This window comes from Carcharodon carcharias, chromosome 3, assembly GCF_017639515.1.
Source record: "Carcharodon carcharias isolate sCarCar2 chromosome 3, sCarCar2.pri, whole genome shotgun sequence".
NCBI lineage: Eukaryota > Metazoa > Chordata > Chondrichthyes > Lamniformes > Lamnidae > Carcharodon > Carcharodon carcharias.
This window is the reverse complement of record NC_054469.1, coordinates 226,148,314-226,161,035: the sequence shown is the minus strand read 5'-3', so window position 1 is coordinate 226,161,035 and position 12,722 is coordinate 226,148,314. Positions and strand designations below refer to the sequence as shown.

The window sequence follows — 12,722 nt, the reverse complement described above, 5'->3', positions numbered from 1 at the left end:
TATCTTAACCACTGCCACTGAGCTCCGTAGACTTTCTGACTCCATAAAGCAGCTTGCGTTCTTTGCAAATGCAACATAAATAGCTGATGTGGGCCAGTGTTCTTTGTTTAAGTGCTCCTTTCAAAAAGTTCAATATACATGCCCAGCCAATGACTTCATAAAGCAAGATTTTATGTAACACAATTTCAGAACAGTAGTAATCGGATTGAGGTGGTGGGAGGAAGTGGGGGCAACGTTGGAAAGATAATAAGGGGAGCAGGCACAATGAGATTGAGATGGTGGGAGGTGTGATTGGGGTTGGATCGATACTTCTTTGCTACCGCCATTCCCCATGTCAAATACATCTCCAAGGTTCAAGGCCAAAGGAAGAACTGGGCAAGAATATAAATGTAAATATACATTTTTAGAGATAAGAAAAAGAATCAGCATCTTTCCCCTTGCTGTGTTCGGTATTTCTGTTGCAGGTTTAAGCCTTCATCAACGGATGGGACATTAGAAGGCATTACATATTTGCAGCAAGTTTCTTTAAGGTATAAAGCTTGCAAGGCCATTCATGGAACTACAAATTTTACTGCTGTTGAAATTCAAATATTATTGCAATTCCCACAAATTTCAGAATCGTAGACAGTTTACAATTATTTTATCATCTCAGTTCACTTTTGTATCCCTCTTATCCAAGTTTCTACATTGGTATTTCATTTACTTCTATAGGTTTGCCCTCTGGAGATGTTGCTTAGTCCAATTGCGGCTGCCAATTTCAATTTGACTGACTATTTTGATTGACACCCAGTTGTAACCAAATCGAAGAAATGGATCACATAATTATCCAGTGTTAATTAGATCATGAAGAGGATGGTTGCTGAAGAGATTATTTTGACAGCTCTTGCTCCATTTTCTTTCTCAGGGACACAGATGCTGGACTCCTTTCCCTGCACCTCGGCCTGCTCCCTAAATCATCCTGATGGCCTTCCAGTTTTTCTTGAGGTCCCTTGTGGAAATGCACAATAATGCTGGAAGATATCAAGTGTTGGGAAGCTGCTTAAAAAAAAAATTCCCTTAAGCAGTTGCCTAGGCAATTAATTACAACACAAATACTATCCCCAAAACAAGAAAAATGTTGGCATCTTCTGAACTCTATCCTCTCTATCCTTTCCCACTCTTACTTTTCCACACAGATTGAATAAACAAATCTGTGAAAGTATTTATTCCATGAGGTCAATCTGAAAATAGCTTGTCCTGACAAATAAAGACCAGATTTTTCAGCAATACTTAAAGAAACCTTCTTGACCAATCTACAAAGCATGAGGGATTCTGGCCTTAAAGTAACACTAAAGCTGTAGATAATTAACAGCTGATGTCTGTATATGTGTTGCGTCGTATGATGCACGATGATATCTTTAAATGGATGCAGTTAGTCCTAACCTCCCTTGATATGTCTCTAAGTTTTTTCAGGTGGTTTTTATTAGCAAAGCTCCCTGAAGAATACAGTTCATACAAATCTTCCCTAAGGCATAAAGGGTATTCCAAATTTCTCAATTTCTCCAAGTCCCATTTGTTAGGACTGTTCTTGTAACTTTGCTAGAAATCTTTCAAATTCATTTTTAAGTCCAAAACACATTTGTGTGTGGAAGCGCTGTGCCCTGGTGTTAAACGCTTCATTGATTGTGTTAAGATTTCTTTTTTTTAAAAAAATGCAAGGAGTACTCACACGTTGCATTGTGGAATGATGGACGAGGTTTTGTGCCGGCTTTATTCCTCTCTACATTTCCCATACCCCAGCAAGTTGACTTCAAAATTCCCATCACTCCATGGTCTCACCCTGACCTGAAGTCGTGATCTCCCCTCTGCCTTGTATCTCTGCACACACCATTGCTGTAATGTTTGACTTCTCCTTTGTTTCCCAGCTTCACGTTGGTGGCCCTGGTTTTTTTTTTTAAACCTTTCATGGGATGTGGGTGTCGCTGGCTGGGCCAGCATATATTGCCCATCCCTGATTGCCCTTGAGAAGGTGGTGGTGAGCTGCCTTCTTGAACCACTGCACTCCATGTGGCATAGGGACACCCACAGTGTGGTTGGGGAGGGAGTTCCAGGATTTTGACCCAGCGACAGTGGAGGAGCGGCGGTATATTTCCAAGTCAGGATGGTGTGTGGTTTGGAGGGGAACTTGCAGATGGTGGTGTTTCTATGCATCTGCCACCCTTGTTCTTCCGGTGATAGAGAGGGCAAGTTTGAAGGTGCTGTTGAAACCTTGCTGAGTCGCTGCAGAGCGCAGACTGGAACCATGGAGCAGAATTTTACGTGTCGGCGATTGGGGGCGGGGCTCGCTCACCGATGCGTAAAATGACACGGGATGACGTCGGGGGGAACTCCCGATGTCACCGCGCCCCATTTAAATTTTCAGGAAGGCAGGAGCGCAGCAAAATCAGCTGCGCACCCACCAACCTGTCAATGGCCAATTGAGGCCATTGACAGGGTCAATTACGTAATTAGAGGACCTGCCCGTCCAATCTTAAGGCTGACAGGTAGGCCAGGATCCCTGGCGGGAAGTATAAAAAACATTAAACCTCATCCACAAGTAGGATGAGGTTTCATGTAGGCTTTAAAAAATGTTAATCAAGATTTTGTTAAAAATTACAGACATGTCCTAACTCAAGTGACATTGTCATGTGAGGGGACATGTAAGGGAAACCTCTTTTTTTCTATTTTTAATATTTTTGAAAGTAGAGGCGATCTCCTTGAGGCAGCACTTAGCCTCAGGGAGGTGAGTGCGCTCTTTCGTACGTATGTATGGTAGAGCGCACTCTCAATTTTGAGAAGTCCCCCCCAAAGCCCGCACAAGGAGTGCATAGCGCTTTCCTGCGGACGTCACGCTGGGCGGGCCTTAATTGGCCCTCCGATCGGGGGAGCCGGTTGGAAGCACGTCCGCCCATCAACTCCCCCACCCCCCCCCCCCAAAACGGGGAGGAAAATTCAGCCTATGGTGTGGCAGGGTTGAAACATAATGTAAGAAATAAAAGCAGGAGTAGGCCATTTGGCCCCAGGAGCCTACTCCACCAATCAGTAAGAGCATGATTCATCCAATTGTGGCCTTAACTCCACTTTCCTGCCTGCCCACATAACTCTTGACTCCTTTGCAGGTCAAAAATCTGTCTAACTCAGACCTGAACATGTTCAGTGACCCAGCTTCGACTGCTCTCGGAGATAGTGAATTCCAAGATCAGTGATCCTCTGGCGGAGAGATTCCTCCTCATCTCCATCTTAAATGGCAGGCCCTTTATTTTGAACTGTGCCCCCTGGTTCTAGATTTCCCCCATGAGAGGGAACCTCCTCTCAGCACCTCCCTATCAAGCCCCCTCAAAGTCTTTTATATTTCAATAGGATTATCTCCCCTTCTAAACTCTAATGAATATAGACTCAACCTTTTCTCAGAAGACAATCCCTTCATCTTGGGAATCAGCCCAGTGAACTTTTTTCTGAATTGTTCCCAGTGCACGTATGTCCCTCAAATAAGGAGACCAAATTGGATGCAGTGCTGCAAGTGCAGTCTCACCAACATCTTGGACAGGAGCAGGACTTCCCTCCTTTTATACTCCATCCCCCTTGCAATGAAGATCAACATTCCATTTGCATTCCTATTTACATGCTGTGCCTGCTTGCTAGCTTTTTGTGATTCATGTACAAGGACACCCAGATCCCTCTGTTCTACAACATTCTGCAGATCTACCATTTAAATGTTCTACTTTTCTGTTCTTTCCACCAAAATGGAGAACCCCACGTTTTTCCACATAACACTCCATCTGCTAAGTTTTTGTCCACTCACTTAACCTTTCTATGACCCTTTGCAGATGCTGTGTCCTCCTCACAACTTGTTTTCCTACCTATCTTTGTATGGTCAGCAAATTTGGCTACAATGCAGTTGGTCTCTTCATCCAAGTCATTAACATGGATCATAAACAGTTGAGGCCCCCACACTGATCCCTGAGGGGATTCCACTTATTACAGTTTACCAGTCTGAAAATGACCTATTTTTCCCGACTCTGTTTCATGTTAGTTGGCCAATCCTCTATCCATGCTAATATATCACCCCTAACACCATGAGCTCTTATCTTGTGGAGTAGCCTTTAATGTGGCACTTTATTGAAAATCTTGAAAATCCAATACACTGTGTCTACTAGTTTGCCTTTATCCACACTGTGTTGCATCCTCAAAGAACTCTAAACATTCACTTGCTCCACAAATTTATTGAGGTGGTGGATGGGATGCTGATCAAGCAGGTTGCTTTGTCCTGTATGGTGACGAGCTTGTTGAGTGTTGTTGGAGCGGCACTCATCCAGGTAAGTGGGGAGTATTCCATCACATTCCTGACTTGTGCCTTGCAGATGTGGACAGGGTTTGGGGAGTCAGGTGGTGTGAGTTACTCGGTGCAGAATTTTTTTCTTTGCTCTTTTTAACCGTTGTGGGGATGTGGGCCTCGCTGGCTAAGCCAGCATTTATTGCCCATCCTTAATTGCGCCTGAGAAGGTAGTGGTGAGCTGCCTTCTTGAACCACTGCAGTCCACGTGGTCTAGGTGCACCCACAGTGCTGTTAGGGAGGGAGTTCCAGGATTTTGCCCCAGTGACAGTGAAGGAACAGAGATATATTTCCAAGTCAGGATGATGAGTGGCAGGGGAACTTCCAGGTGGTGGTGTTCCCTTGTGTCTGCTGCCCTTGCCCTTCTAGATGGTAGTGGCTGTGTGTTTGGAAGGTGCTGTCAAAGGAGCCTTGGTGAGTTCCTCCAATGCATCTTCTAGATGGTACACACTGCTGCCACTGTGCCTCAGTGGTGGAGGGAATGAATGTTTGTGGATGTGGTGCCAATCAAGTGGGCTGCTTTGACCTGGATGGTGTCAAGCTTCTTGAGTGTTGTTAGAGCAGCACTCATCCAGGTAATAGGGTAATCCAGTTCAGTTTCTGGTCAATGGTAACCCCCCAATTGTTGATGGTGGGGGATTCAGCGATGGTAATGCCATTGAATGTCAAGAGGAAATGGTTGGATTCTCTCTTGTTGGAGATGACCATTACCTGACACTTGTGTGGCACAAATGTTACTTGCCACTTGTCAGCCCAAGCCTGGATATTGTCCAGGTCTTGCTGCATTTGGACATGCACTGCTTCAGTATCTGAGGAGTCGTGAATGGTGCTGAACATTGTGCAATCATCAGCAAACATCCCCACTTCTGACCTTATGATGGAAGGAAGGTCATTGATGAAGCAGCTGAAGATAGTTGGGCCGAGGGCACTACCCTGAGGAACTCCTGCAGTGATGTCCTGGAACCGAGATGACTGACATCCAACAACCACAACCATCTTCCTTTGCTATAGGTATGTCTCTAATCAGTGGAGAGTTTTAGCCTGATTCCCATTGACTCCAGTTTTGCTATACTCAGTAAAATGCTGCCTTGATGTCAACAGCAGTCACACTCGCCTCACCTCTGGAGTTCAGCTTGTTTGTCCATGTTTGAACCAAGGCTGTAATGAGGTCAGGGGCTGAGTGACCTTGGCGGAACCCAAACTGGGCATCAGTGAGCAGATTATTGCTTAGCAAGTGTCACTTGATAGCACTGTTGATGACCCCTTCCATCACTTTACTGATAGGGTAGTTATTGGCTGGGTTGGATTTGTCCTGCTTTCTGTGTACAGAACATGCCTGGGCAGTTTTCCATATTGTCAGGTAGATGCCTGTGTTGTAGCTGTACTGGAACAGCTTGGCTAGGGGCGCAGAAAGTTCTGGAGCATAAGTCTTCAGCACTATTGCTGGAATATTGTCAGGGCCTATAGCCCTGAGGTATCCAGTGCCTTCAGCCATTTCTTCATATCACGTGGAGTGAATTAAATTGGCTGAGGACTGGCATCTGTGATGCTGGGTCCTCCGGAGGAGGTCAAGATGAATCATCCACTCGGCACTTCTGGCTGAAGATTGTAATAAATGCTTCAGCTTTGTCTTTTGCACTGATGAGCTGGGCTCTCCCATCATTGAGGATGGGGAAATTTGTGGACCTCCTCCTCCAGTGAGTTGTTTAATTGTCCACCACCATTCACGACTGGATGTGGCAGGCCTGCAGGGCTTAGATCTTATCCATTGATTGGTTGTGGAATTGTTTAGCTCTGTCTATTGCTTGTGCTGTTTGGCGTGCAAGTAGTTCTTGTGTTGTAGCTTCATCAGGTTGACACCTTATTTTTAGGTATGCCTGTGCTGCTCTTGGTATACCCTCCTGCACTCTTCATTGAACCAGGGTTGATCCCCTGGCTTGATGGTAATGGTGGAGTGGGGGATATGCTGGGCCGTGAGGTTGAGTACAATGCTGCTGCTGATGGCCCACAGCACCTCATGGTTGCCCAGTCTTGAATTGCTAGATCTGTTTGAAATCTATCCCATTTAGCATGGTATTGCTACACAATACGATGGAGGGTATCCTCAGTGTGAAGACAGGACTTTGTCTCCAAAAGGACTGTATGGTGGTCACACCTACTGATGCTATCATGGACAGAATTCCCACCTCCGACCTGTTCTTGTGGACACATTATTTATATGGCTGATCCAGTTCAGTTTCTGATCAATGTTGTGCCCCCCACCCCAAGACATTGATAGTGAGGATGTCAGCGATGGCGATACTTTTGAATATAAAGGGGAGGTGGTTCGACACTCTTATAATGGAGATGGTCATTGCCCAGCACTTGTGTGGCATGAATATTACTGGCCATTTATCAGCCTAAGACTGGATATGGTCCAACCCTTGCATGTAGGCATGCACTGCTTCAGTATATCAAACTCTGTGGAACCCAATGCCCAATTGCCTCTGCCCCCTCTCTGCTTTAAAAAGCCTCCTCAAAACCCAGATTTTCAATTGTGCCTTTTATTGTCTTACCCTCCTATCACTGAACATTTGGAGACGTCTTTCTTCACGTGAAGCGCACTGAAGACCTGAAAATTGTAACATTAGGTTGAAGATTTTGAATTCAATGTTTAGGAGAGAGAGTTAGCCAATGGAAGTTGTCAGAGTTGAGGATAACCAGGCAGTAGCACTTTGTGTGGGGAAGAATGTACACTGTTAAGCTTTTGGGCGTGGGTGAGTTTATATAAAGAGGAGTCAGAGTGCCTGTTACCTTTTTTGATTAAATTCTCATGAACTGACTCAGTGTTTACTTAACAGCAATTAGACTTTTTAGTCTTAATGTTATACACAATGATAATACATTGCGTTTTGCATAGTATGACCCTATCTTTACTGCCTCTGCTGCTTTTCAGTAACCATGGATCTCCTGGTAAATATTATATTAGATTCAGTCTAGGGGCAGTCACTTCATTGAAAACACATTTTCCTCCGATTCTCTTAAAATTGCCGCATTGGGTCTTTTTAGTGTTAAAAGTGTTGCACTGTGACACCTAAATGGATGCTATTTTATAATGAGTATATTACCCAAGATTCTGCAACCTGGCCACAGATATATCCATCTCTCAAAATACCTTCGAGAAGGATTTCAGCTACCATTTTTTTTCTGTTACCAAAGTTTCAAGCATCGAGAATGTCTTATCTTTTGTGGAATGTTTAAAGAAAATATACTCCAGTCGCATGATTTTAAATTAATCCACAATCACGTGATTTAAATTCATCTACTGAATTATCTTCTGTCTTTCCTTCATTAAATGTTTTGCATAAAGGTTGCATCCTTTAGAAACTGAGAACAGGATGTGATATTTTTACCTAGAACCATGACCAACCTAAATTTGGATTATTTAATTTGAGTTTACAAAATACACCTAACACCCTAGAGTGCATCAGTGCTGTTCCGTCACTTGTACTGGAGGAATCTAACACCCTAGAGTGCATCAGTGCTGTTCCGTCACTTGTACTGGAGGAATATTTTTCTTTACCTCCTAGCACTTTCTGTCCAGTAAACTTCTCTTCAAATAATCTGGAAAAACAAGAGGACAAATTTCAGATGCTTAACTGAGGTACTATCCTTTCAGTGACTGCATTTGAGGGAAACTAGTAATGTTCTCAGCACACCTCTGTTGTTGGTGTTCGGTGTGCTATAAAATTTAAATAGTATATTGAACCAAAGGAGCTAGGGGAGGCGGTGGCGTAGTAGTATTGTCACTAGACTGGTAATCCAGAGACCCAGGGGTAATGCTGTGGAGACCTGGGTTCGAATCCCACCGCAGCATATTATGGAATTTGAATCCAATAAAAATCTAATGATGAAACCATTGCTGATGGTTGTCTAATGTCCAATATTTCCAATAGGGTAGGAAATCTGCTGTCCTTACCTGGTCTGGCCTTCATGTGACTCCAGACCCACAGCAATGTAACTCTTTCGAGTACAAACCCATTTCCATCTGTTTCAGATGAAGTTACATTGTTTCATAGTTTGCTATTGTGAGATTTGAACTCTTGATCTTGGGGTTACAAACCCAGTACCATAACCACTTGGCCATTTAGGCCCCCACAGCAATGTAACTCTTTCAAGTAAACATGTTTCCATCTGTTCTTATTCAGATGAAGTTACATTATTTCATAGTTTGCCATTGTGAGACCCACAGCAATGTAGTTGACCCTCTGAAATTCCCTCTGAACAAGGGCAATTGGGTAATAAATACTGGCTGAGCCAGCAACACCTGCATCCCATGAATGAATTAAAAAAAAAGGAAATAGGCTGCGATAAGGACTGGAATCTGAGACAGCAGTGAGAAGTAATATTCACCAGTTGAATTTTGAAGCCAATTAATTATCTTCACCCAAGGTGGAAAGGTCAGTTCTAATCCTGCGCATCTGTGAACTAAGGTCTGGTTTCTAGGGGGAGGGCAAGGCACACACCATAAGAGTAGAAGTAGGCCATTCGGCTGATCTGATAATCCTCAACTCCACTTTCCTGCCATTTCCCATAACCCTTGGTTCCCTTACTGATTAAAAATCTGTCTATTTCAGCCTTGAATATACTTAACCCAGCCTCCACAGCCCTCTGCGGTAAAGAATTCCACAGATTGGCTACCCACTGAGAGAAGAAATTCCTCCTCATCTCTGTTTTAAATGGGTGCCCCCCTTACTCTGAGATTATGCCCTCTGGTCCTAGACTCTCCCACAAGGGGAAACAACCTCTCAGCATCTACCCTGTCAAGCCCTCTCAGAATTTTATATGTTTCAATAAGGTCGCCTCTCATTCTTCTAAACTCCAATGAGTACAGGCCCAATCGACTCAACCTCTCCTCATAAGAAAATCCCTCCATACCCGGGATCAACCTTGTGAACCTTCTCTGGACTGCCTCCAATGCCAGTAAATCTTTTCTTAGATAAAGGGACCAAAATTGTTCACAGTGGTCCAAATTGCTTGTATTGCTTTAGCAAGATTTCCCTATTTTTATGCTCCATTCCCTTTGAAATAAAGGCCAACATTCCATTTGCCTTCCCTGTTAGCTGTTAGCTCCTTGGGATTCAAGCACAAGGACTCCCAAATCCCTCTGTACTGCAGCTTTCTGCAGGCTTTCTTCATTTAAGTAATATTCAGCTCCTCCAATCTTCCTGCTAATGTGTATAACCTCATATTTTCCCACGTTATATGTCATCTGCCAAGTTTTTACCCACTCATTTAACCTGTCTATATCCCCCTGTAGGTTCCCTGTGTCACCCCCACCACTTGCCTTCCCATATGAGGGGAAATGGGTAGCTGGGCAATTTTTTTTCTACTTCTAATTCGATTTCTTTATCCTTTTACAGTAAATTTGAAAATAAGCCTACTTGAGGAAAATCAGTAGGGGTGGAGGGGGAAACAACCTCATTCATAGTGACTGGGCCTCTGCCCCCTTGACATCCATCGTTAGGGATAGTTGGTGTGAATGGGTGAGTGTAAATTGTGGAGATCGGGGAGGTTGGGTAATAAATTAGTGACAGAAAAGGGATGATATAGTTGTTGAGAGGTTGAGGAAGGGATGTTGAGTGATATGGTGTTGGGAAGGGGTAAGGGGAGAGGGGATGTGATGGCAGTAAGGGTGGTGGGGGGCGTTGGTGGTGGTGGATAAAACATATGGACGGAGTTTGGAAATGGTGCCATTGACGGCCACCTTTACCATGTAACCCCCAATTCAATAGTAGCTTCTGTTCTGTTTTGGAAAGCCAGAAAGTTGGTAAAGGATGGTATAGGAGCCAGTCTTTACACAGTCTTGCATTTATTTACAGAGTGAGACATTTCATGCATACTCCTCCTAACTCAGCCACACCGCAGTTTCAGTAAATGCTTCATTTTGTATGCTTGGAATGAAGCTGCAGTTAATGCCCTCCATCTACATATCATACAACAGAACTGATGCACAACTAACAGCTTCTTGGTGTTGGTGGTTTCTGTCCCTGCCATGTTATTGCCATTTTACGCGCTACCCACGATGCAAAAGGGAAGGAAAAGAGAGAAGCAGAAGAAGACAGGTAAAAGGAGTAATGGGGAGAAACTGAGTGAAAAAGCAACATGAAGGTGTGCAAAAAGAATAATCATTCTCTGGCTCACGACGCTCAGGGGTGTGGACGATTGATTATTTTGTAAATAAAAAGTCTTGGTCACATTTCTATTTTTTTTTCAAAAAAAAACAAAACCAGCCACTTTCTGATGAACTGTTTTTGATCTCAGGGTGTGCCTGTTGGATCACTTCTCCACAGGCTGTACCTGAGCTGTGCTTTTAAAGGGACAGGTAAGATTAGTAATGAAAGCGTCATGACCATGTTGCAGGCCACACGCAGTGGCCATCAGTGGCACAGCAGAGCAGATAGAAACTACCCTTAACAGAATACGTTTCAAGCCTCCAATGTGTGCCTGTAGGAGGTTTACCCTGGGCTATGGAAATAACAGACCTTCCCAGTGCTACCGTAATATGTTGGATTTTTTTTTGCGTATCAGTCTAGCTAAACCATACTGTCAACGCCTGAGTTAGAAGGTTGTGGGCCCTCCGATAAATTTCATCATATCATTCAGGCTGACCTTTCAGGCATTGCTACACTTTTTTTTGGAGGTACCATCTTTCAGATGAGGTGCCGTCTCCCTGCTGTAGTGCCCATGAGCTCCATTGAAGATGGCAGGAAGTTATACAGGTGTCCCAGCCGGCATTTCTCCATCAATCGACATTCATTCATTCATTTGCCATTTCTGGATCTTTGCTGGGCCTCCATTTAAAAATGGTGGCACCACTGCAACAAGGGACCCAATGGTTGTAAAACACTTTGGGTTATGTTACATTCACAGTGAGGCTAAACACGGGTTTGTTTCATGCATGGTAACCTTTTCTTGTGTTCTTTCTTGGAGTTTGTGCTCCCAGCAAACATCAAGCATCCAATCTTGAGCCCTGTGCCCTTGCTAATGTTGTCTCCACCATTGCTGCCCTAATGTCTCTTAAGGGTTGGCAAACAATCCCTCCTGGTTAGCATTAACGGTACCATTGGATTGAATTTTTTTGACTCTATTTTTGCGAACAGCAACGTTTCACATCAGATAAGAAAACCGCAGGGTGAAGGTTGGCGGAGAAAATTTCAATAACTTTTTGTTAAAGAATCTTTTGTACTTTAAATAAATAAACACACACAAAAACTCAAAAATGGAAATGTAGCCATGCCCGGGACTTGGTCATGTGTGTTGTTCACAACAGATCATGTGTCAGGTTCTCTGACAGAAATTGACTCTGGCTTTCTGCAGTTATTAAAGATTGTATTGTTACTCTCTTCTTTTTGCCCCCCCTTTCCTTCAGCAAAGTTCTTCTCAAGTGATACTGCACAGCACTGAGTATGAAGATGCCCTGGCTACCTTGTGTATTATGACTGCTCCCATGGCTCCATACCTAGCATCAGAGTTGTGGAAAGGTAAACATTAAAAGTTTTTATTACATTTTTAAAAAAATTTAAATGGAATCGCACTGGCAAAGAGGAATTTGTGGTCCCGATTCTTGAATGCAACATTAAATTCATTACTGAGTACGCTGCCTTTATTAAACATTTTTAAACCTTAAACTCGAGGGCAGTTCGGGATAGGTGATAAATGCTGGTCTAGTGGCAACACCTGCATCCCATGAACGAATAAAAAAAATTTGTTTTAAAATGTGCAGTTGACAGCAAACATGAGGCGCTCATGCCATCGGCCGTGGAGACTCAAATTATTTCATGAATCTTGAGTCCTACTGGGCTTGCTGTGTTCACACCTGCCCAATACTTGACGATAGTCACTGCTGTTTGTTAATGGGAAATGCAGCACGAGTGGGACTGTAGAGCACTGCTCTCCTTTACTGGCGTTGCAATGTAAAATTGCCCCCCCAGTGCCTAAATGAACCTAGAAAACACTCAGGTTATGATATGAAGTTCTGCTTGCCTAATTCTAGACTGTTGGGCTTCAGGCCCTTTGCTTGTTACCACATATTGCAGCAAGATAATGACATGTTTGATGAGGCAACATAGGAAAAGCTCTGAAAAAGTCATACGGACTTGAAACGTTAACTCTGTTTCTCTGCTGCCAGACCTGAGTTTTTGCAGCATTTTCTGCTTTCACCCCAGATTTCCAGCATTCGCAATATTTTGGTTTTAACAAAGTAAAACATAGCTGATGGAATAAGGACTAGGGAACACTGAGGACACAGATTTATGGTTTTGGGCAAGAGATGCGGGTGGGATGTGAGGAATTACCCGGAACTCGCTGCCAATGAAGGTGGCGGAAGCAG

The 12,722-nt window shown here is 43.7% G+C and overlaps 1 protein-coding gene across 1 annotated transcript in view; it reads left to right on the top strand.

Moving 5' to 3' along the window:
* The window catches only part of lars2 (leucyl-tRNA synthetase 2, mitochondrial), a 95,414-nt gene that overhangs the window by 68,310 nt on the left and 14,382 nt on the right, over positions 1 to 12,722 (top strand). The window contains exon 19 of the mRNA XM_041183705.1: positions 11,763 to 11,874. Coding sequence (XP_041039639.1) covers positions 11,763 to 11,874 — 112 coding nt within the window. The remainder of the gene's footprint in view (positions 1 to 11,762; positions 11,875 to 12,722) is intronic.